This window comes from Hemibagrus wyckioides, linkage group LG18 (assembly GCF_019097595.1).
Source record: "Hemibagrus wyckioides isolate EC202008001 linkage group LG18, SWU_Hwy_1.0, whole genome shotgun sequence".
In the NCBI taxonomy this organism is placed as follows: Eukaryota; Metazoa; Chordata; class Actinopteri; order Siluriformes; family Bagridae; genus Hemibagrus; species Hemibagrus wyckioides.
In genome coordinates, this window is record NC_080727.1 from 9558037 (window position 1) to 9581110 (window position 23074).

At 40.3% G+C, this 23074-nt stretch overlaps 1 protein-coding gene across 5 annotated transcripts in view; it reads left to right on the plus strand.

Moving 5' to 3' along the window:
• Positions 1-23074, plus strand: part of shroom3 (shroom family member 3) — a 76403-nt gene that overhangs the window by 40607 nt on the left and 12722 nt on the right. For 2 of the 5 annotated variants that reach the window (XM_058416481.1, XM_058416486.1), the window contains 4 exons: positions 6872-6979; positions 16156-16290; positions 16936-19969; positions 21474-21526. In XM_058416481.1, the coding sequence (XP_058272464.1) occupies positions 6872-6979; positions 16156-16290; positions 16936-19969; positions 21474-21526 (3330 nt within the window). Of the gene's footprint in view, positions 1-6871; positions 6980-12803; positions 12968-16155; positions 16291-16935; positions 19970-21473; positions 21527-23074 lie in introns of those variants that run through there. The other 3 variants (XM_058416482.1, XM_058416485.1, XM_058416483.1) reach the window with 2 other exon arrangements.

The window sequence follows — 23074 nt, forward strand, 5'->3', positions numbered from 1 at the left end:
AACAAGTAAAGCATGTTGTGCTTTTGTGAGTTTATTGTAGAGTATGTACACTGAGCCTGCAGTGCTGAAAGGAAAATGAAACTTAACATACTGTGAACTGTACCAGAAATATATTTATATCTTAACATTTTTCATTTATGCCAAAGAGCCTTCAATGGTATTTTAGCTAGTGTAACATTAGCCAACAACCTAGAAGTGTTTTGAGAAAGTTGTCATATTAAGCTTTATTTAATGGAGGAATGCTTGAATCTTCCTGAAGTAAAGCCAGTGAACCCTGACCTTCAAAAAAGGCATTCAAACAAGTTATACAAAAATCTGCAATGCAAAGGTAAGCAAAAAAATGCAAGCTTCAGGAGTTGAAAGGTCGTGAGATTAAAGTGGATTCAACAGGCTAAAATACAAAACCCCAGAGTTAGTAAATTTTCACTAACAAATGTGTGATATCTCTGAAGATTTGCTTGAAGAGGGGCAGTAGAAGCCCCTCAAATGGTTAAGGCGCTCGGTTGTTGATCAGAAGATCGTGGTTCAAGTCCCAGCACTGCCAAGCTGCCACTGTTGGGCCCTTAAGCAAGGCCCCCAACCCACCCTGCTCCAGGGGTGCTGCATCATGGCTGGCTCTGACCCCAACCCCCAAGGATAGGATATGCAAAGAAAGAATTTCACTGTGCAGTAATGTATATGTGACAAATAAAGACAACTTGCTGGAAGAATGGGATAGTATAGACTGATACACATCTTTCATTTAGCTGCTTAACCTTCATCATGGTCTTTATCTTGTACTATATGGACAAAAGTACGTGGACACCCAACCATCATAATTATATGTGTCCAGACCAAATGATGAAGGTGTTGTAACAGCCTCCACTGTTCTGGGTGTAGGGATTTACCCATTCAGCCACAAGAGCTTTACTGAGAAGACCTGGTGCACAATCATTGATGGCATTTGCAGACACCCTCATCCATTTTAGAATTAAGAGCCCTGCTGTAGGACTTGAACTTGCGACTTTTTGAGCAGTAGGCCAACAGCTTAACCACTGCACTACCACTTCCCCCTCAGCATTCAGCAATCAACATTCGGATTAATCCCAGAGGTGTTTCTTGAGGTCGAGGTCAGGTCCCCTTCATGATGAAACAAGTTTCTTTAGGGGGCTTTTACATTGGCAGTTCAGTCCGAAACAGAGTACAGTTCACATGAAACACTGGTAATGTAAAAGCTGTCATTTGGACCAGGAAGTGCACCATGGTACCGAACCCGAGACTCAGAGGTTGTCCTCTGAGATCAGTTGCACTGGAACTATGCTGCAATTCCCATGAATGAACACCTCATATTCAGGAAATAAAATAACCTGAATATGTGTTTTAGCCGATGTTGACAATGTTAGTTTTCACAACACACATGTACCATGAAACAGAGTGAAACATGAAAAACAGTTTGTGAGCAGCAGAAAGCATAATAAAATAATAAAAAACATACAAGCAAACATAAAAACCTAAATCTAGGTTGAGAGATGAATGCAAATGCACAGGGATTTTATAATCAAGTGTCTGAAACAAAGCTGGAATCGATCAGACCCCAGCAAACGTGACCAGTGTGATAACCTCTTTAGTTTCAGTGAAAAAAAGATAATACTACAGCAAACAAACACATCCTAACAAACAACTATGTCCTTTCTGCTTTGTGGCCACTCATATATTGGTCTGAAGGTCAGGGCCACATACTGTATAATATTATGACATTATGTTGTAATATACAGTGGAACCTCAGCATACAAATGCCCTCCCTTACAAATTTTCATCTTAAGAATTGAAATTTTGCAAGAAGTTTGTATTGCCATGCGAACAAACCGAACTGAGCCAAACGCCGACTAAGTTAAGCTGCTCAAAACTTGTTTGCGTCACTGGAAATCCAAACGAAGCCAACTGAAGCGAGTTTACGAATTTTGCTCATTTTTTTTCCATCAGTGAAAGCTGTTTCGAAAGAGTCAACCCACGATACCAACGCTGCCTTCGGCATGCGCTCCAAAGCTGTGTGATTTTTCTCGATTTTTTGTTGTTGACAGATTGGTGGCGTGGGTGGTCTGTTCTATTTTTAGCCTAGGGTTGGTGGCACCACTTTCTGTGAGGACCTTCCTTAACATGGAATGCTTGGCTTGGGTCAGTTCTTTATAAGCAGTAATATACTTTACATACGCTTCATATTGGTAACATTGGTCATATTTTTGGGTGGCTGGAACGGATGATCTGCATTCACGTTATTCTTATGGAAAAAATTTGTTTCCCAATACAAATTTTTGTCTTAATATATGAATCAAATTCATATACTGATGTTCCACTGTAATGACAGGATGTGTTCTAGCTGAAACGAAACCTCATGACATAACAGCACAACTGACCTTTTTGAAAACCTAGGATTATGTCTTGTACTTAGTGGTTTGAGTAAATTTATTCGACTAATACCAGAACATTTGTTGCTGTGACATTCAGGACAGAGTAGACTTACTGGACACTTTATTAGGTTCACTTGCTCTTTCAAGCAGTTATCTAATAAGCCTGGCATGCGGCAGCAGCACAGTGCATGAAATCATGTGGATACAGGTCAAGAGCTTCAGTTAATGTTTACATCAAACACCAGAATGAGGAAAAATGTGATCTTAGTGACTTTGACCATGGTGATTTTGCAGTGCCAAACATGTTGATTGAAGTATTTCAGAAACTGCTGGTTTCCACACACAACAGGCTCTAGAGTCTCTAGAACAGCATCTAAAACAGCATCCAGTGAGGAGCAGCTTTGTGGGTATACAGGTCTTGTTTAATGAGAGTTGGTCTGACTGTGGTGTAGGTGTATCAGGTGTACATATGTGATGAACACAAAAGCATCTCAGTACTCAGTGTTCATCCTTGAGACTGATGGTCTCCAACTGCAGAAGATCACATTGTGTTCCTCTTGAGAAACAGTGGGCTCAGAGTCATTAAAACTGGACAGTTGTTGATGGTCTGGTCTTTTTTTTTTAAGTTATCCAGTTTTGTTGTAGTCTTGAATTCATTTTTAACACATTCTATCACTATAAGTGGACCTGATTTCTAAATATTTAGCACCTACACACACTTCACACAAAAGGAAACAATACAATAAAACTAATAAAATCGCTTCCCTCAAATTTTTAAGTCATTTACTCTTAGACTTAGAGAGAAATTTATTTGCAATGTCACCGAATCCTGAAGGTTTGCCCATAAGATTAAAATCCTCTATCCTGGGGGTTTTATTAAGGAGGTGTGTGTGAGGAGTTGGCAGCAGGGTTATGCTTTTTTTTTTTTTTGGCTGTGAACTGTATGACCTTTAGACTCTGAGAAGAATTAAGGAAGTGTTGAGTGTTGTTAATGTTAACTAAAAGTATGATGATGAATAAAATATGTGCTTTGCCTGTCATGGCACTATGAAAGTTTAGGTTTCAGGTTTTTACGAAAGGAACTTGAAGCATATTTATCTGCACTGAGGAAATAGCTTTCAGGCGTTTGTGGAGATAAATGTGTGATACCATTCGGTTTTATGACTTTCTCACAGCACTTTGGACCTAATCACCTTAAGAAGTGGTGGCAAGGTGCTGTGTCGCATAGTTTGTGTGTGTGTGTGTGTGTGTGTGTGTGATGCTGATAACACTAAACAAACTTCATGCTGAAATGTAACTGAACAAACAGACAACAATCAAATATCAAATATAATATAAGTTAATACAATGTTACAGATTTTGCCTGCAGAATTTGGTTTCTGCAGTCTTATTGATCAGGTGTTGATTAATTTTCTGTATCAGTAGCTCTGACAGTCATGTGAACTAAAAAGCAAATTGCAGGTTTATGCTAATGCACGTTACACCGACCAGACATAACATTATGACCACCCGCAACAAACTGCGGTGCACGGTGTATTCTGACACCTTTCTATCAGACCCAGCATTAACTACTTCAGCAATTTGAGCAACAGTAGCTTGCCTGTTGGATCGGATCACACAGGCCAGCCTTCTCTCTCCACGTGCATCAGTGAGCCTTGGCCCTCCATGACCCTGTCTCCAGTTCACCACTGTTCCTTCCTTGGACCACTTTTGATAGATAGTGACCACTGCAGACTGGGAACACCCCACAAGAGGTGCAGTTTTGGAGATGCTCTGATCCAGACGTCTAGCCATCACAATTTGGTCCTTGTGAAACTCACTCATATCCTTACACTTTCCCATTTTTCCTGCTTCTAACACATCAACTTTGAGGACAAAATGTTTACTTGCTGCTTAATATATCCCACCCACTAACAGGTGCCATGATGAGGAGATAATCAGTGTTACTCACTTCACCTGATCGGTGTATAATATTTTAGTGTTTCAGTAGTATCAACTTGTTCACAGGGACTAGTATGGGGGAAGATTTACATTTAAGAAAAGAGTCTTCAGTGTCAGCAGTAGGTTTTTCCAGCATGAGAAGGTCTTCAGGACAGGGCTTGCCATGTGCTTTATGCTTTCTTGGCAAAACAAGATTTAATTTAAGGAGAGAGAAGCTGATAAGGGGATGATTATTTATAGTTGCTATAATATAAGAGGCAACAGGATCTAGCTCGTCTCACTGATGTTCCACAACGTGTAACATAGGTGAAAAACATGCTGCTGTTCCACATCAAGCCATATCACACCACCATGTTGATGATTATTTCCTGTCCTCTTTTATTCCTTACATAATGAGCACTAACAACATTCAGCACCGTTTGCATAAGTAAGCATGTTTTAACTCACGATAAACTGGAGCTGCTTCCTGGATTTTTTGTGCTAATTATTTTATCAGGCTTATTTTTTGGAGGGTGGAATTTTCTGGAAATTATTACTCTCTGTCTCTCTCTCTCTCTCTCTCATACACCTGCACAAAATCAAAAGTCCAGCTCAAAGTCCAGCATTTTTCTCCAACTCCAAGAAAACACTTCCATATTACGACAAGCTATGATAGTTCTGATCCTCAGCTTGACAGAATTGTTACCCGCTGTTTCAACATTAAATATACAACATAAACAGATTCTCATTTAAGGGCTTTACTACCTGTTTATCTACAAACACAGAAACTAAAAGACACACAGTTTTAAAACACACACACACACACACACTGGTATCACACACACAGTCCTGAACCTGTATCCGGTAGGGACAGTCTGCCAGATCCTTCACAAACCACACATCACCGGGCTTTGTGATTGTCTGTGTGTGTGTGTGTGTGTGTGTGTGTATGAGAGAGAGAGAGAGAGAGAGAGAGAGAGAGAGAATGAGAATTAGTGGTGAAAAGACCAGTCTAGTGCCTCCTTGGACAAATACTGTCTTAATCTGCCAAGCATTAGCCACAGCTAGCCAAAAAACAGTTCTGCATTCTGTTAACCTTAGAGAGCAACAAAGTCTTAAGTTTATTTATTTACATTATTTGAAAAATGTATACACTGTGGCCAAAAGTATGTGGACTACTTGATGTGTTTTTTTCTCCTGAACTGTTGCCACAAATTTGGAAACACTTAATTGTACAGGATGTGGTTATATGTAGTATTACAACTTCCCTTCTGTGGAAGTAAGAGGCCCAAACCTATTTCAGTAAGCCCCATGACATGCTTCCCAAGGTTGAAGGTAGAAGTACTGCACAACGTCCTGACCTTAACCCCAATGAACACCTTTGGGATGATTTGGAATGCTGACTGCTCCCCAGACCTCATCAAACATTATCAGTGCCTGATTTCACTTAATGCCCTTGTAGCTGACTGAACACAAATCCACACAAATCAAGTGGAAAGCCTACCTAGAAAAGTGGTGTTTATAATAACGGCAACTGGAAGACTAAATCTGGATTGGGATGTTCATCAAGCAGATACGTATGTGATCGTCATGTGTCTGCAAACTTTTGGCCATAACTCTTGTGTGGATACTGTTCATCTATTCTGAATATACATTATATTGCCAAAAGTTTTGGGACACCCCTCCAAATCATTGAATTCAGGTGTTGCTTTTCAGGGGTTGGGCTTGGCCCCTTAGTTCCAGTGAAAGCTAAAAACTCTTAATGCTTTTGGTCTGGCTTGCAGTCTCCACTCTAATTCATCCGAAAGGTGTTCTATCAGGTTGAGGTCAGGACACTCCACACCAAACTCACTCATCCATGTCTTAATGGACCTTGCTTTGTGTACTGGTGTGCAGTCATGTTGGAACAGGAAGGGGTCATCCCTAAACTGTTCCCACAAAGTTGGGAGCATGAAATTGGCCAAAATGTCTTGGTATGCTGAAGCATTAAGAGTTCCTTTCACTGGAACTAAGGGGCCAAGTCCAAAACCTGAAAAACAACACCTGAATTCAATGATTTGGAGGGACGTCCCAAAACTTTTGGAAATACAGTGTATAAAGTTCAGAGCCTTAGCCCAAGTGGTTAGATTATGATCCTTAAAGCTTTACAAAATTAATGTAGCCCTGGCAGAATTTGACTCTTTAGTGTACAGCTTGCAGCAACACACCATAACAATACAGACTTGTTATGTATATATATATATATATATATATATATATATATATATATATATATATATATATATATATATATATGGCTACAGCCAGATTATATGAAAAGGAGTTCATATTCAGGCTGAAAAGATGGAATGAATGCTCTAGTTATTTTGTTGTGATAATGTAGGCACTCTAAAATATGAAATATTTAAGAATAGAATAAAAGGATTTGGTCAAAGGAAAAGCAGTATTCCTATAAGTTATTGGTTTGTGTAAAGTGTGGTGTGAAAAGTAAACCTTCTGGTCACTTATCTTAAGTGTGTGTGTGTGTTGTGTGTGTGTGTGTGTGTGTGTGTGTGTGTGTGTAGAGAGCACTGTGCAGATTTATGCTGTTCTGAGTCCCTCACGGCGTCACCCTGCCATCGAGTCGATACAAACCAATGCAGCGGAGGAGTTCAGATACGCATCAAACACAGGTCTGTGTGTGTGTTTATTCACAATAAGGTCCGAGTCCATTACTGTGAACCTGCCTAAGATGGCTTAGTAGAGATCAAACTAATGTATACTTCCAAATGAAAGAAACCTACTTTTATTATTTGTTCCAAAACCTGACATTGGTTCAGTTACTACAGTCTTTATAATAAAGCGTTATCATCCCTGGGTCATCTGATGAAAACATACACTGATGAAATCTGTGTATCTGGGTTGTTTTTTGTTTTTTGTTTTTTTTTGTAATTAAAAAAAGAAGACACTCCCTGTTACACATGATTATGTAATTCCAATTAATCATATTAAGCGAGGCAGTTTCCATCATAAACAGCATAATACAGGAAATAGAGTCTACCCTAATCTGCTCTCGGTATTTTTTTCCTTGTACAAACCTTTAAACTCATTAACTATTGAGGTCAGTCAGCTTTTTCTGAACAGTTAAATCGCCTGTGCTGGACTCTGGTCTCCCGGGTCTGGAACTGATGGCCGCTGCTATAACCTCTGGTCTGCCTGAACTCCATTATATATTCCATAATACCACTCCTGTATGTCGTTTTAGATTTACATTTATATACATTTAAAATACTAAATATGAATTTTTTTATAGGTGTGCACACGGGGGATAAAGTGGTTTAGTGGTTAGCATGTTTGCCTCAATTCTCTGGGGATGTGGTATTTTAATGGTTAAGGTGTTGGTCTACTGAGCAGAAGGTTGTGAGTTTGACCCCCAGGTCCACTAAGCTGCCAATGCTGGGCCCCTGAGCAAGGTCCTTAACACTTAATTGCACAGTTGTAAAAAATGAGATACTTTTTAAGTCAAGTTTGTTGCCAAATTCCCACATCTGCCCTGTGTGCCTGGAGATGCATGTTCTCACTGTGCTTCAGGGGTTTCCTCCGGATACTCTGGAGTCCTACTTGAGTACAAAGAAAATTCTCTATCATCTCTAGATTGTCCGTAATGTGTGTGCGTGTGCTCATGATTATACCCCTCATTGATAGGTGTGCCCCTAGTCCCCTATTGAATATCTCACTGTGAAAGTATACCATATTTATTTCTCCAGGGTAATTTGGTGGACTGTTTGTTTCATGTTTATGACCCTGCGTCTGTGTGTGCTACAGATAGGAAGTCGATTGTTGTCCTCAGCTGTTTACGGCTCAGCGTTTTTCCCTTTAGTTACGTCACACACCAAGGTCAATCCTAACGTCAGTGCATCTTCCTTTAAAATGTCAGGAAACAAGAACTGACGCACATTTCAGTGGAGGATATCCATATTCCCTTCAGCTTGTTTTCTTGCATACTTTCTTTGGTACCATGCAGACATGCCATAAATATAGCAGCTAGCGGCTGCTCCCTAAATATCTTTTGCCCTAATAAGGTGCCAGTCCTAAGGTCACATGGTGGAAATTCTTCGGCAGCTGGATTCCACAGTGCCTCTACCCATGGAATTCAGGACTGGGGCATCACTATGGCAATGGGGAGAGAAGGTTCTCGAATTGTTCTTCTGTTTCTGCCGCGTCGCTACATTAAACTTAAAAGCCCATTTTGCGAACAGCCTTTTGTGTTTGAGTTTCACAAAAACGCCACGTTCATAAAATGCTTTAATAGACCAACAAAGTTAGTTTCCTTCCCTAACCCAGATATCACTTCTAAACAAAAAGTGCCCTTGTCTTTTGTGAGCATGTGTGTGTGTTTAAACATCCTTTCCCGTGTAAGTGTGACCTGCACTAAAACTTTAATGGCTTTTTTTTATAGCTATATCCAGACAGATGAACCCGTCGAGCGCTCATGTGGCTGCAGTTCTTTTCTCATAATTGAATTACTAGTTTTCATTTCTTAATTTATGGGTTTGCACTCGTCGGGATCATAAAATTTCTATGCATGACTGATAGCATGATGACTTAATGACTGACAAGTGTCTGGTCAGTTGTATCAGTTTTACAAATAAATATTTATTTCCTGGAAAACTTTGTGGTAGCCCAAACACCCTAACATGTTATTCATGTGACGTGGCATGACTCTTAAGGATCATAATGCTTTTGTTTTGATTGAATGACTAGCTGCTGTCCCCTCTTGTAGGTACCAGGGCTACCAGCAGGGGGAGCTGCATATATGAAGGGTATATGAAAAATTAGGGGTAATTTTGCTCTCAGTGTGGGTCATGCAGTGACCACTGTTCATGCACTTGTTTAAGAAAATATTTTAGTTTTGATCTGGTAGGGCTGTTGGTCTCAAATCCATTCATAGAGATAAGACTGGTGTCAAGATATTTGAATTATCTCTGTTGCCATTTGTACTTGGACTTCAGTCTTAGTCTTTGGTCCTGCAAATTATGGTCTTGATTTCGAATGAGAGTTTGACAAGAAATAATTCCTTCTTCTAGTCTAGTCAATGAAGCAGTGCACAAAGAAATCGAACTAGCTAACTAGTGTCTGGGGAATTTGCCCATTCAGTTACAAAACCATTACTGAGGTCAAGCACTGATGTTGGGCAAGGAGACCTGGGTTGCAGTTGCTTTTGTAGTTTGAGGTGAGGTCAGGGTTCAGTGCAGGACCTCGATGTATTGAAATAATTGAAATGCTACAGCATTCGAACATCCTGTTAAATTGTGTTTAATTTATTATTTATTTTATTTATTAAACAGCTTAAATGAAACCGTGCAGCTCAAATGAACTCTGTGGTGGTTTCAGAAACTGTATCCATGCTCTCTGAATCATTCATGTTCTTCTCGCTTTATCTCTTACCTCTCTTTGTCTTTCCATCTGACTTTGTTCATTTCTCTCCCACATTTTTACTATCCTAGTTTGCTCCCCTTTGGGTCCCTCCTAGTAACTAACACCGTGGCAACGATGTAAAGTGCACATACAGTTCACCGCCAGTGTCTTCCCCACATTCCTGAAGTCCATGCATACCGAGCCCATAACACAGACTACACATTATGTCCTGAATTCATTCTGTTTCCTCTCCTCCCTGGACTTGTCCCCACCCTGGGAAGTCATCTGTCATTGGGGACATTACATTCTTATGTCCTCTGGGACCAGGATAGCATGGTAGTGACAGAATCTCTCTGTAATTGGCAGGAGATTAAGATCTGAAGTCCTCGTGGGAGTCTGGGAGGGACGGTCACTGTTGATCTCCTCTCCAGGACTATAATAGTGCGGTTTGTCTGGTTTCCGATATCGTATCTTGACATGTTCCCCAACAAGGGAAGAATCACAAGTTTGGCAGTGTTGGTATGTGTATTGGCCATGTTCACTGTGGCTTGTCAGGGGTTTTGATTTAAAACCCAACTCTAAAAGCAAGCTCTGGAATGTAGCCATTTATTTGTGTTTGCTTTGTCATGTTCGGAGAATGTGCATCAGACTGTAATCTTTAATCTTGGAGTTAGCAGTGCTCTATTCTGAGATGTTCCACTCTGGACATTTTAGTAAAAAGTACACAGAAAAATCTAAAAGGATTCATAACCTAAAAAGGGAAGTCTTGTTCAGGGTTAATGACAGGGTGAGAACAGCAATCAGAGTGAATTAATACAAAAACACCAGCAATCCATTCTCAATGATATTTTTAGAATTCATGCACTGTTTGATCAGACTTATTATTTCATTACACATCTGGTTAGAATCCACATCTTCATGTCAGAAACACTGCAATGGTGCCACAAACGGTGAGTCCCTTGCAAATGCAATTCAACAGTTTGACAAAGATCAAGTCAAAGTCAAAACAAGGGTCATGAGGACTCACTAGGCAAAACAAACATGTAAATATGTAGACAGGGAAACAATCAAAACCAGGAAAGTACAAATAGCATGAAGTTTTGATCATGTCAAGAGTGAAAAGACAAACTGAGCATTACTTCACAACTGACTGAATGTTTATGGTCTGTTCATATAGTGCAGGTGTAATTATGAACTGGTGTGCATGGTTAAAAGTCTGGTGATTGTGAACAAATAAACTGGTGGGAATTGTAGTCTGGAGCAGCCATGTTTGTAGATCTTTGTGTGTTCTGGGTGTATGTGTGTTCAAACAAGAAACTTGACCACATATTTTGCAGAGAATGTATATAATATAAGGTCTATGATGTTTTGCATCTGATGATTCATCCAACTTGAACTGATGGCTCAGTGGTTAAGGCTCTGGTCAGAAGGTTGGTGGTTCAAGCCCCAGCGCTGCCACTGTTGGGCCCATGAGCAAGGCCCCTTAACCCTCTCTTCTCCAGTGGTGCTGTTATCATGGCTCATCTTGTGCTTCCTGATAAGCTGGGATATGAGAAGAAAAGAATTTCTCTGTGCTGGAAACAGAGATTAATACTCTTAAAGTCTCTATTCAACTCTATTAAAGTGTTAATACTACAAGGGTTTAGTGCAGCTTGTGTGTGTGTGTGTGCCAGCAATGGACAGGTAAATGTTATTACTTATATAATAGAAGATTATCATAGATCATTAAGGTCCAGTGTTTAGACAACAGTGAGTTGCATTGAGCCATACACATACACTAACAGTAAATGATACAGCTGATTGGTTACACACATGAGCCATACACACCTCCCATATAAAAACAAACAACCAAGATCGTTGGTAAAATAAAAGTGCAACTGTATTACAGAATTGCTTGAAAGATTCACAGGTCAAGAGAAGTTGACCAGGAGATAGTGTGAGGAAATGAGTTGTGAGTCCAAAACAGTGCAGTGGGAATGCTGATCACGTCTCTCAGTCAGCAAGCAGACTGTATCTGAGCGTTCTCTCTGTCCTCACCCCATCCGCTCTCTTCGCTCTTTCTCCCTCCCTCTGTCTAATCTTCTCTCAAGTTTCAGTTTCCTCAGATAAAACAGATTTAGGAGCAAAGTTTCCCCTAGCTTAGATAAAGTTTCGGCGCTCAGACACACCCTGTTAGAGCTTGACCACAGAGGACAGAGTGAGGGAATTAAGAAGGGAGGTGGCAGGAGAGAAAGCCTTAGAATGAAGCCAAAACAGACACGTGGAAAGAAAGAGTAGGTTTTTTGGAACAGTGTGTGTGTGTATGTATCAGATCTTCTGCATTCCTGGGGCTCGGCTTACGTTGAGAGGGTCTGTGTTTTCAAGGGTAAAATCTCCCAGGAAATGTAGCATTGAGCAGCGCAGAAATCTGTCATAGTGTCAAAGCTGAAAGAGAGGTGACAGTGTGTGTTTGGAGGCTTGTGCTATCATTCTTCCAGCATTTTGCCCTTTTAAGTCACCTGGTGCATCATGGCTGTCTCTCCCCATGAGGCAAAAATCCTCTGAAATCCTTGTCAATTATCTGTTAATGAAGCTGAGATACACATCAGGCACATTACCCCAGACAAGCCCCTTTCAGTGGCTGGGCCACCTTCAGGGTGTGATGTGTCCCATGAAATTACACTGGGGTCACATGCTGAAAGACAGATGAGGATAGAAAAAGAAAGAAAATAGGACATGGAAGACAGACAGAGAGATGAAAACACAGACTTCCCTTTGTTCAGCTGTGTGTATGCTCACCCTATCATGTGTTAGCGTTGACTTCCAAGATTTCAATCTAGAAAAACTGCAGCAGGACATGTAAATGAAATTCATTTCATTTTATTTACGTGTGTTGAATTTTTTTCCCTCTAGCCCCCTTTCGCTTACGGTTTCTCTCTCCCTTATCCTCTTGACCCATTCTCAGGGTTAGTTCCAGAGAGACCGGATGTTTACTGGTTCATAATGATGCTTAATTGCATCGTAATTGTGTTTAATTGCATGTTTGAATGACGGTATGCATCTTCACGTTGGTCAACACTGGAGACTGCTTGTTCTCCGCCATTTGTTCACCAGAGTTTAGCAGAGAAGGAGTGAATGGAGCTGCTCGGTTCGTTTTACCGCAGGAAACTGCGAAGAAAGCAGAAGAGGTCTGAGCTCGGCAGGTCTGATGGAGCGCTGTGCAAGCTGCCGGCAGAGACCGGTGTCAACGGTCTCATCTCCAGGGTTCTCAGGTTCACGTCCAGGTAACGGCTGCTAGAATGGTGTGTGTGTTTTGAGTAGCATTGCTCAGTGCACTGGATAACAGTCAGTAGGGGCTTTAGGGGCAGTTGTACCCCCATTATTCCGGCACAGAGATCTGTGTCTGTTCTTTTTTTCACTACAGCGTTGACAAATTCCTGAATCTGATCTTGCAGTGTTGATTAATTTTCTATACAAGTAGCTCTGACAAGTATAAGTATTATTGCTTCTATAGTAGCGGTTCATTTACAAGGTGCTCACATGCTCATATGGTTTGAATAGATCTTGTTGTTTAAATGTGTTGTTACTTAACAAAGAACAACATATAATCATTGATATGGTTATGTTTTCTGTAAGGAGACATTTATTTATTAAGTATTGAGGGAGTCTTCAGTGTTGAGAGCATGATGGTTCAGCAGGTAATATTCCTGCCTCACAGCTATAGGGTCCAAGGGTTGATGTTTTGAGTCTTTGTGGAGTTTTTGTGTATATTCCCATGTGGGTTTCCTTTGGGTTCACTGGTTTCCTCCCACCTCACAAAAACATGCTGATATAAACGTATACTATAAAAAATTTGGTAAATATTACAGTAATGTTGTCAGAAAGTGTTTTCAGTTTCTGGTAAGAAGTATTAAATAACACATAATCCAATACATTTGGTGATTTCTTCAATGCTTTTAAACAAGGATACTTAATTTTAACGCAGGATACTACTGAGCTGAAGATACCAGAGTCGGAAGCCTTTTTAAAGGAATCAACCAAATAAGCAAATGTACTGGATTATATGTTATTTTATACTTTTTACTGACAAAAGGGTTACTGTAAAATAGCGTATTTACAGTTGTTGTTGTCGTTGTTCTTTTGGCTGCTCCATGTTCGGGGTCGCCACAGCAGATCATTTGGGCCACATGTTTCGATTTGGCACAGGTTTTATGCCGGATGCCCTTCCTGACGCAACCCTCCAATTTAATCCGGGCTTGGGACCGGCACTGAGAGTTAAAATAACATATTTACAGTAAAATACTGTAATAGCTTCCATTTCCCTGGTGGTCCAGCAGCAGGATCTTGCGCTTTTTCCGTGAGTTCGATTCCTAGGCAGGGAACCACAGGGGGGTTAAAATTGCATCAGGAAGGGCATCCGGCATAAAACCTGTTACAAAATCAAATACGAGTTACGGCTGGTCCGCTGTGGTGACCCTGAATACAGTGCTGGGATTTGAACACAGCCATCCTTGCTATAACTCAATGCTTTGAGTCACCAAAACTAGCTAAGTTAGTTTGCATTGATTAATTTCAGTCTTTTAGTGTGAGGTAATCCAGTGGTAGAAGTTTTTGAATCTTACAGGTCAGAAAGTTGTACGTTCAAATCCCAACACCACCAGACTACCATTGTTGGGTCTTTGTGCAAGACCCTTATCCTTCAGCTCAGTAGTATCAAGTGTAACGTAGCCTATTTAAAAGCATCAACCAAATAAGTACTGGATTATGTGTTATTTATGTAATGTTTTTAAACCCAGTATGTGGGTTGGCTCAGATAAAATTGCACTGTGTTATGAAGAAGTGTGTTAATGTATGTGTACTTGGTGATGGACTGGTGTCCATTCTATTTAGGGTGTATTCCCTCATCACCCCATGCCATCTCTCCAGACCTGACCATGAACAGGATAGGTCAGTAAGATTGAGAGTATTTAGTGTGAATGGTTTGTAATGAAAAGTAAGATTACCACACATAAGTCTTCTGGACAGAAGACTATGTGATTTTATTTTTCTCTGTAACATGACATGTTGGTTTTTTCCTTTTTCAGTACAGTTAAAAAAAGAAAAATGAGATGCTAGTGATGGATTGAATGTTTATAGCTTTTGTAAGAAGATAACAGGATCTGACTGTTTTTTTCTGTACGTTTCACAACAATAAGCATCTGACCAAACTGATGTTTATTAAATGTCTTGTTCTTGCGCAAATTCAACTTCACTTAATATAACGTCATTTAATATAACAGCTTGCCCTGCCATGTTTCGTTCTTTATCTAACGCCTACATATACAGTATCAGGCATCAGTGAACTGCATAGTGAAGAAGCTAGAATGCTCTAAAATGTTTTTGCATAACCATTTACATAACATGTTTTCCAAACATTGCTGGAATTTATTTTAATTTAACAAACTTTTATTTTGCTTTTTGATAAAGTAAAACCCTGTTCAGATGTTCAGCTGTTTTTCTGAAAACCACAAGTGGACATTTGATTACTTGATAGAGCAAAAATGTAAGAAATGTAGAGTCATTATTTGCCCATGATGAGATAACTGCATAGTTCTTCCTATGTATGTAGACAAGACCATTTCCTGTTTATCCACCCAATTTTAAGTGTCCTGTGTTTAGTCAGAAGATCAGGACTGAATCACTGTTTATTTACTTTCTTACATATTTATAGTCAGTTTTAGTGTCGTTTCTTATAGTTAGGTTTATGTAGTATACTTTTGCCTATCCGTTGGATTTACTTCATCATTCATCAATAGACATATAGAACAATCACTTAACATCCACTTAACAACTACCAAAAAGTCTGATTTCTAGGTACCATATATTGTATATACTTCTGTAATTACCTTACAGGCCACAGACTAGCATCAATGCAGAATTTTCCAAGCTGTGTGTTTGTTTATGTGTGTATGAGTGCTGGGCAAAAATGATGATCATGCCATTAACCTCCAGTCTAATGAATCAAAAAATGTGTTAGGGAATACATTAATTAACCAGTTTTATTTGTAATTATAATTGGACAGTGATTTAAAACACTGTTTGTTTGCTTTGCATTCTTGTTATGGTCAGAAACCAGTCATGGTTTCCTGAAGGACAGTTAGACAATAGATTTGTAAAGTGAATTCTGTTTCTTACAGTTCACTGTGTTTACCTCCTGTTTATGGTTTTATTTTCCATTTAATAATAGGCAATAATATGACAACAGGGATGGGGTAGGAACTTAAAAAACACTGGAAAGCAGGGCTCATGGGGGGGAAAGATTTAGATTATGATTAGATTTAGATCAGTTTTAGATTATGAAAATATGACTTCAGAAAGGTGTGTCCAAAGTTTTAAATATTACAATTTGGACATGTGCGTCAGTGAACAGTGTTGCCTTGTCCCCATCTGCTTTGTCCTTTGGCAGCTGTGTTCATCTCTGTCTCTGTTGCAGGAGCAGTGAGCCTGGGTCCCGTCCCCATTCCTGGCATTCCACTAAACTCGGTGACGGCCCTCTGGACTCTGACAGCATGATGCAGATATCCCAGGGTGCCATGGGGGCTCCCTGGCACCAAAGCTACCATACCAGGTCAGAGTCAATTTGATGTTATAACAATATCTAAAGAGAAAAGTAAATGTATCCAATGTTTATTAGATTGACAGTGTTATTGTTTACATTTCAACATGTGAAAATCTGTCTAGTCCTCAAAGGAAAATCATATTACACCCAAAGAGTGAAAATAATACCACCTTGTTTAAAGATATCCCATTTTATTATCTCTAAACAGGAACCAAATTACTCTCTTTGATGTGGCTCCAAGTTCAAAGCAATCATTAATTTAACCAGGACCCATAACGAACACAAAGGATAGTACTAGCACTGTCCATTTTTCCAAGAAGATTGCTATGTGATTCCAATAACATCTTAATAACCAGAGCTATTGCATACTGCTTAACTTTTGCTGGCCTGTCACCTTATGAAAACACACGTTCTGTATGACCTTGAAGTGTAAATTCTGTGTATGGAATTTTAAAGATGACAGACATATTGAGTTAGATATATACATTAAAAACAAAAAGAATTTAATAATCCTACTAACCCTACAGATGGATTCTTAACTTGTGAAGCACCATGATATGTTCTTCTGTATTTTGTTTTTCTACATTTTGTTATATACTTATATAGCTTATATACACACAAATTTTAGCTGTACTGTTTATTTTTTAATCACAGTGCCTCCACCACAGACCTGTCAGCTTATGATGCAGGATTTCTAAGGAAAAGTCCAGACCAGTACAGTTCAAGGGGAAGTATGGACAGCTTAGATCATTCACATCCTTCTTACAGTTCCTGCAATCAGCTGTCAGTCTCCAAATCCTCCAATAGCATTGACCACTTGCATAGCAAACGTGATTCTGCATACAGTTCCTTCTCTACCAGCTCAAGTATCCCAGAATACCTTGCAGCTGGGCCGTCATTTAGCAAGGAGCGCTCATACTCCATGGACAGTGTTCCTCAACATAGAACTGCAGAGGGCATGCATCAGGCAGATATTCGCTATGTCCGCACTGTTTATGACTCTCAACAGGGCATGTCTTCAGAGCATGAGGTCCTTTCTGCAGCAATCCTAAAAACTAATGAGGGCAAAGCACAGTCTAGATGTGGAAGCATACAGGGCAAGGTTTGTCACCGTTCCAACAGTACCAGTGGCAGTAGCAGTAGCAGTGGAAGCAGCGCAGGTGGCACAGTTACATCTCATCGTCACAGTGCAGGACCAGGATGGGGCCAAACACACAATGGCAACTCTTTTGAAAACCTAAAGGGGGCACCCTCACCTCCCTTACGTAGTGACAGCTATGCAGCCACCCGGAACCATGAACGGCCCAGCTCATGGTCCAGTCTTGAGCAGGCTCGGTCTTTGCGGGCACTTCACAAGGGTTCTTGGCATCATTCCAGTGGCTCTGTGGCATCAGGAAAGGCATCATTTGGAATAGAGGGTCAGCTTCACACTGTAATCGAAAAGAGTCCTGAGAGTAGCCCAACAATTAAACCCAAACAAAGCCTTCCACCTTTATCACAGCCTGGATCAGCCATGCTACCCACTGGCATCTACCCTGTTCCACTGCCAGAGCCCCATTTTGCACAGATACCAACTACAAACCCCAGCTCTAGTAGTGTGTACCCAGCACTTGCCAAGGAGAGCAAACCTATTCCTCAGAAAGAACACTGTGGAGCAGTAGACTCTGGTGTTAGGATGGCAGCAGAAAATGGATACCAAAGCATTGCATCATACTCAAGTTCTGTCCAGTCGCTTGGTTTCCCACAGCCTAAGCAACCAAACCAGTTGAAAGATGAGCCACAGACCAAATGTGGCTATAACAGGTCTCATTTCCAAACACAAGGGTCCAAGCCCCCAATGATGTCCATAGGCCAAGAAAGAAAGGACCCTTACACCCCTGTTCGAGAGAAACCCAGATACTCACATGGGATGGATATTATGGAATCCTACAGACAACCTAGAGAGGAGGAGCCAAGCAGATGTCAAGAACAGAATGTCCATCCACAACCATCTTACTCATCGTGTGAAGTTTTACAGGAACATGCCCAACCTCAAGGAAGTGATCAGAGAATCAACACGTCAGGAAGGTTCCACAATGAATCCAGCACCTGTCAACAGAGGGACCAAGATCTGGATCATCCGCTAACCCGACTTGAGAATGCACTAGCAGAGGTCCAGAGATGTGTTACCCCACAGAGCACTACTAGCCATTGCAGCACCCAAAGTGAACGTAGCATGTCAGTAATGGAGAAAATCAGTCACTTTGAGAGACAGCAGACCAAACCACGTAGTCACAGTCACAGCCAGAGCTTCTCCAATTACAGCTCCTCAATTTATCCAAGTCAGGATACCCACAGTGCCAAGAGGTCCATGTCTGGGCTGAAAGATTCGCAAAAAGGGTATGCTCCTCATGGGAGAAGTTGGAGTACCAATGAGGGAAATGCAGAATCATCACAGGATATGCAGCCAAGGTATATAAGTGCTAGCCAAGCCCAACATAGGAAACCACATGACCTACACCGAAGCAAGAGCTCTTTCCAACTTAATGAGGAAAATAGCAAAGATATTCATAGAAGTAAAAGCACTTTTCACCTTGAAGAAAACAGCAAAGACATCCAATGGAAAGAAGACCATCAGGACATCTCAGTTACAGTTCCTGACACCACCTTTAATCGAGCATACAGAGATAGCATCAAGGATGCTCAGTCCAAGGTACTGAGATCCACCTCATTCCGAAGAAGAGACTTGAACATAAACCCTCCTCCTGTGCCTGCGAAGCACATGTCCCTGGATAGAAAGGGACCCAACATGATCCCCAAACCCACAACCTCTCCACACACTCCTAAAGAACGGCATGTTATTCCTGTTGAGTTACCAGACAAGACCAATGCTCCTGAGCTTCCAAGAGTCCCTCCTGTGGGTCCTCCAGTTACACGAATATGCGGACGGAAACGATTGACCATGGAACAAAAGAAATTGTCATATTCTGAGCCAGAGAACATTCATGAGGTTGGAACTTCTGATCCAGAGTCTAGCTTATTTCAAAAGAAGGCACCACCACAATTCCAGCTTCCTGAGACAAGTGTTGCAGATCGACGAAGAATGTTTGAACTTGTAGCCACTCGTAATGCAGGTACTAAATTGGCTACCTCAAGACCTGACTTAAAGCAGATGCAGCAAGATGCTTTGGCTGATTATGTTGAACGCAAGACTGGTCGACGGATGGATGGACGTCCTCATCGTCCTCATAGTGCCTACATGCAATCGACTTCCTGTTTGCCCATGGATTCACAAAGCCGCACCCCCAGCACTAGCGTGGGCTCTCCTCAGGAGCCAGGACGAGAGGGTTTCTCTGAAGTTACTCGCCAGGCTTTCACTTTTACAACCAATGCACCATATCCCTTGCACCCCAATAGGAACCCCCAAACTCAGAGTCAATCTGACATCTATCAGTCTGCATTTATACCACAGAAACCAGAAAGGCAAGCAAAGAGAACAAATTCAAGCCATGTTGCAGGTCCAACCCTGGCTTATCTTCCCAGTGCCCCTGCTATACAAAGCTTGGGTGAAGTTTTTGAAAGAGCTGTTCCAGCCAGAAGCTCAGGGAAATCGGCTTCTGCAGAAGACCTCTTGGATCGCAATCAAGGCCGTCCTGTTTCTCAGCACTTCAGATCAAAATCCTCTCCAGCTGTGGAGAACCACAATCTGGTAATATATACTTGCTATAAGTTTTTTAATACAATTAGCACTGTATAAAACTTTCTTTGTTTGGTGTTAGATAACTTGTAGTTATACTGTTTTTCGTTATAGCCCATACTTCAATGTTTAAAATGTGTGTTTCATGTTAGTGGCTGCAAGGTTAAATTGTTTGGGAAGGAACTTTCTGACATGAGTGAAATATTAAGTGAAATATTAACTTCTGTCTAATTTTAATCACTATCCAAAAAGGGGATTTCATGCTTTATTGAAATGCATGGAGCAAGGGGCCAAAGAAATATGGAAATTATTCCATTGTTGGCCAGGTACAGGTCATTGCTCAACTTAATGAATGAATGAATGAATGAATGAATGAATGAATGAATGAATGAATAAATAAATAAATAAATAAACCCCAGATATGAAACTTTTAGCTTAGCCCTAAGCACACATGATAAAACCTATATTTCTATATTTCAAATTAATCAAATGACTGTACTGAGGATGTGAAAGAGATAAAGTCTCATCCCGCTTTTTTCTCTGTTGAGGATGATGCAGAAATAACTTTCCCACTCCAGGAAATATTCAAATCTCTTCACTTCCTGTTTGGTGCCACTGAGCCTGGCGGCAGGCATGGCTCTGACAGATGTGCTAAAGTGATAAACGCAGTTCCTTCGTGACTGCAGGGAGTAGTCATGGGAGATAATGGACAAACTGCCACAGTTTCAGGCATAAAGCATTTGACATCCACTAATCTCTGAAAGCGATAACCCTCCACATAAACATTTTTCACATGACAGATACTACTACAAGGTCAACACAAGCCCCTAAGTCACCAGTGTGTCAGTTATTATATAGAAATGTTTTATCTATTGTAATGCACATCTTGTAGAATCTTGACTTTGCTAATTGACAGATTAAGTCAGCAACCAATGAAGACAGAGTATGAATCACGATTCTGTTCATTTCAGTTTTATTTGTATAGCGCTTTTAACAATGGACATTGTCTCAAAGCAACTTTACAGAACATAAGAAACATAGTACAAAAGTTGTGGGTTAATGTTAGACAAAATCATTCCTAGTGAGCAGTCTTAAGTCTTGTCTTCAGTCGTGAATAGGTATTTTTCCATCATATCCATATGATATATACACTTACACTATGGAATCGTTTTAACTTTGCATACATAAAACATACAAAAATGAGGCCATGAGCAAACTAACATGGCTAAATGATTTTACATTAGCAGATCAAACAATACCACAACAAAAAACATGAATTACATGGCAGGCAAAAATTCCATATAATGACTAAGCATGTGCATGTTTTTTTAATATTTTTCATCAACAATAGTTGGCTGGTTAGTAATCACATAATGCCTCACTTAACTGCCTCTTTAGACCCAGAAGGCTTCTGCCTTTGTAATTACAGTATAATGGTTAACTTCCTCTGGTTTGATTCATTTCCCTGTTGCTGTTCACCTCCCCAATTATGTTTTCTTGTTCTTATAACCACTAGGATCTCTTGGCTGGAGACCTCAGATTGTTCGGGAGTGTTCATAAAGAAAGCAGGTGTGTGTATATGTGTGTGTGTGTGTGTGTGTCTGGTTTGATTTTGCTTTGTCTTCTAAATAAGCCAATTGACCTAAATCATTGCCCTTCCACCCACAATATCACATGAGAAGTGCTGCACCCAAAACACAGAACTCATAAACACTAGGTTATTGTTATCTGTGTGGTTCCCTATGCCTTTTTATCTGCAATGAAATAAGCATAGATAAGCAACACAGATAAGAAAGAAACACTGAAAACTCCAAAAGAGGGACCTAGAGGCCTATGCTGAAAGGACCAGAGAACAGCATGATTATGGAAGGCAGCTCAAAACCAGGAGCATTTGCAAAGGGACCAATAACACAGAGGTACTCTATATATAGAGAGAGAGAGAGACACATGTACAAATACAAATGACGAGAAAACATTGGATGGAGTCTGAGCATGGAAAAAAGGATGGAGTCTGAGACTGGTCCCAAGTTCTAAACCTTATCTAACACATTTAGTCCTTATGTCCTCATTCACGTCAACCTTATTTAGTTGGTTTAGGTGTCCTGGATGGTTGTCTGCTTATCTTCCAGTACTGTTTGTACCTCTAACAAAGTATTAATATTGATAGGAAATGAAAACTGTTGAAAAACAGTGACTTTAATGCCAATACTAATTTTCCATCTGTCTTACTTGCTTAGTAAGATCATCCAATGGTCTTGCTGTTGCTATTTTGGCACTGATCTTATAGAGTAAAATAACTCTCACTTGCTCTTATATGGAATATATAACAGTTGAAATAGAAAATATAAACATGTTTTTACATAAACATGCTGGCATAGTGTGCAAAATGATATCAGTGTCATATCATTAGAAGCCTTTCTAAATATCACAGGTTTCAGATATTGGCACAACAGAAAAGGGTTCACCCCATAGTTGGAAATTTGAATCCTGATGATGGCACAGTCGACCATGACCAGAAATACAAGAACACAAATTAGCCATGTTCTCTAGGTCATAGGGATACCATTCTTCTACATTTCAGCATTTGGTACCCTTATCCAGAGCGACTTACTTTTTTTATCCCATCTTATACAACTGAGCAATTGAGGGTTAAGGGCCTTGCTCAAGGGACCAGAGGTGGACACTTCCGAACACTTTCCAAACTACTAATCTGCCAAAACGTCTCTGACATTCAGTACAACACTAGCCAATCTTGGCCGGCTCTGAACTCATATATGTGTTGAAGGTGCAGCAGTTTCCTCTCAATGTTATGCTGCTGTGTGGTTCAAAAGATGTAGTAGCTGGTTGCACGTGTACTGGAGGCAGTATGTGTTAGCCTTCACTCTCTCCAGTTGGTATGGGAGAGCTGATTAGTGAATGGGAACTGGCAAACGATCAATTTGGAAAACAAATCCAAATTTTTTCTCCATTGGAATCTCTTACCTTTCATATTTCATCATACAGCTTTAAAGATTTAATATTTTATTAGCTTTTAAATCTCAGGTATGCTTTATATAATGTGAAGATGTCTTTAAATATGGTGTTTTTGTCACCTTGCAAACACTTTTTATTCTTTCT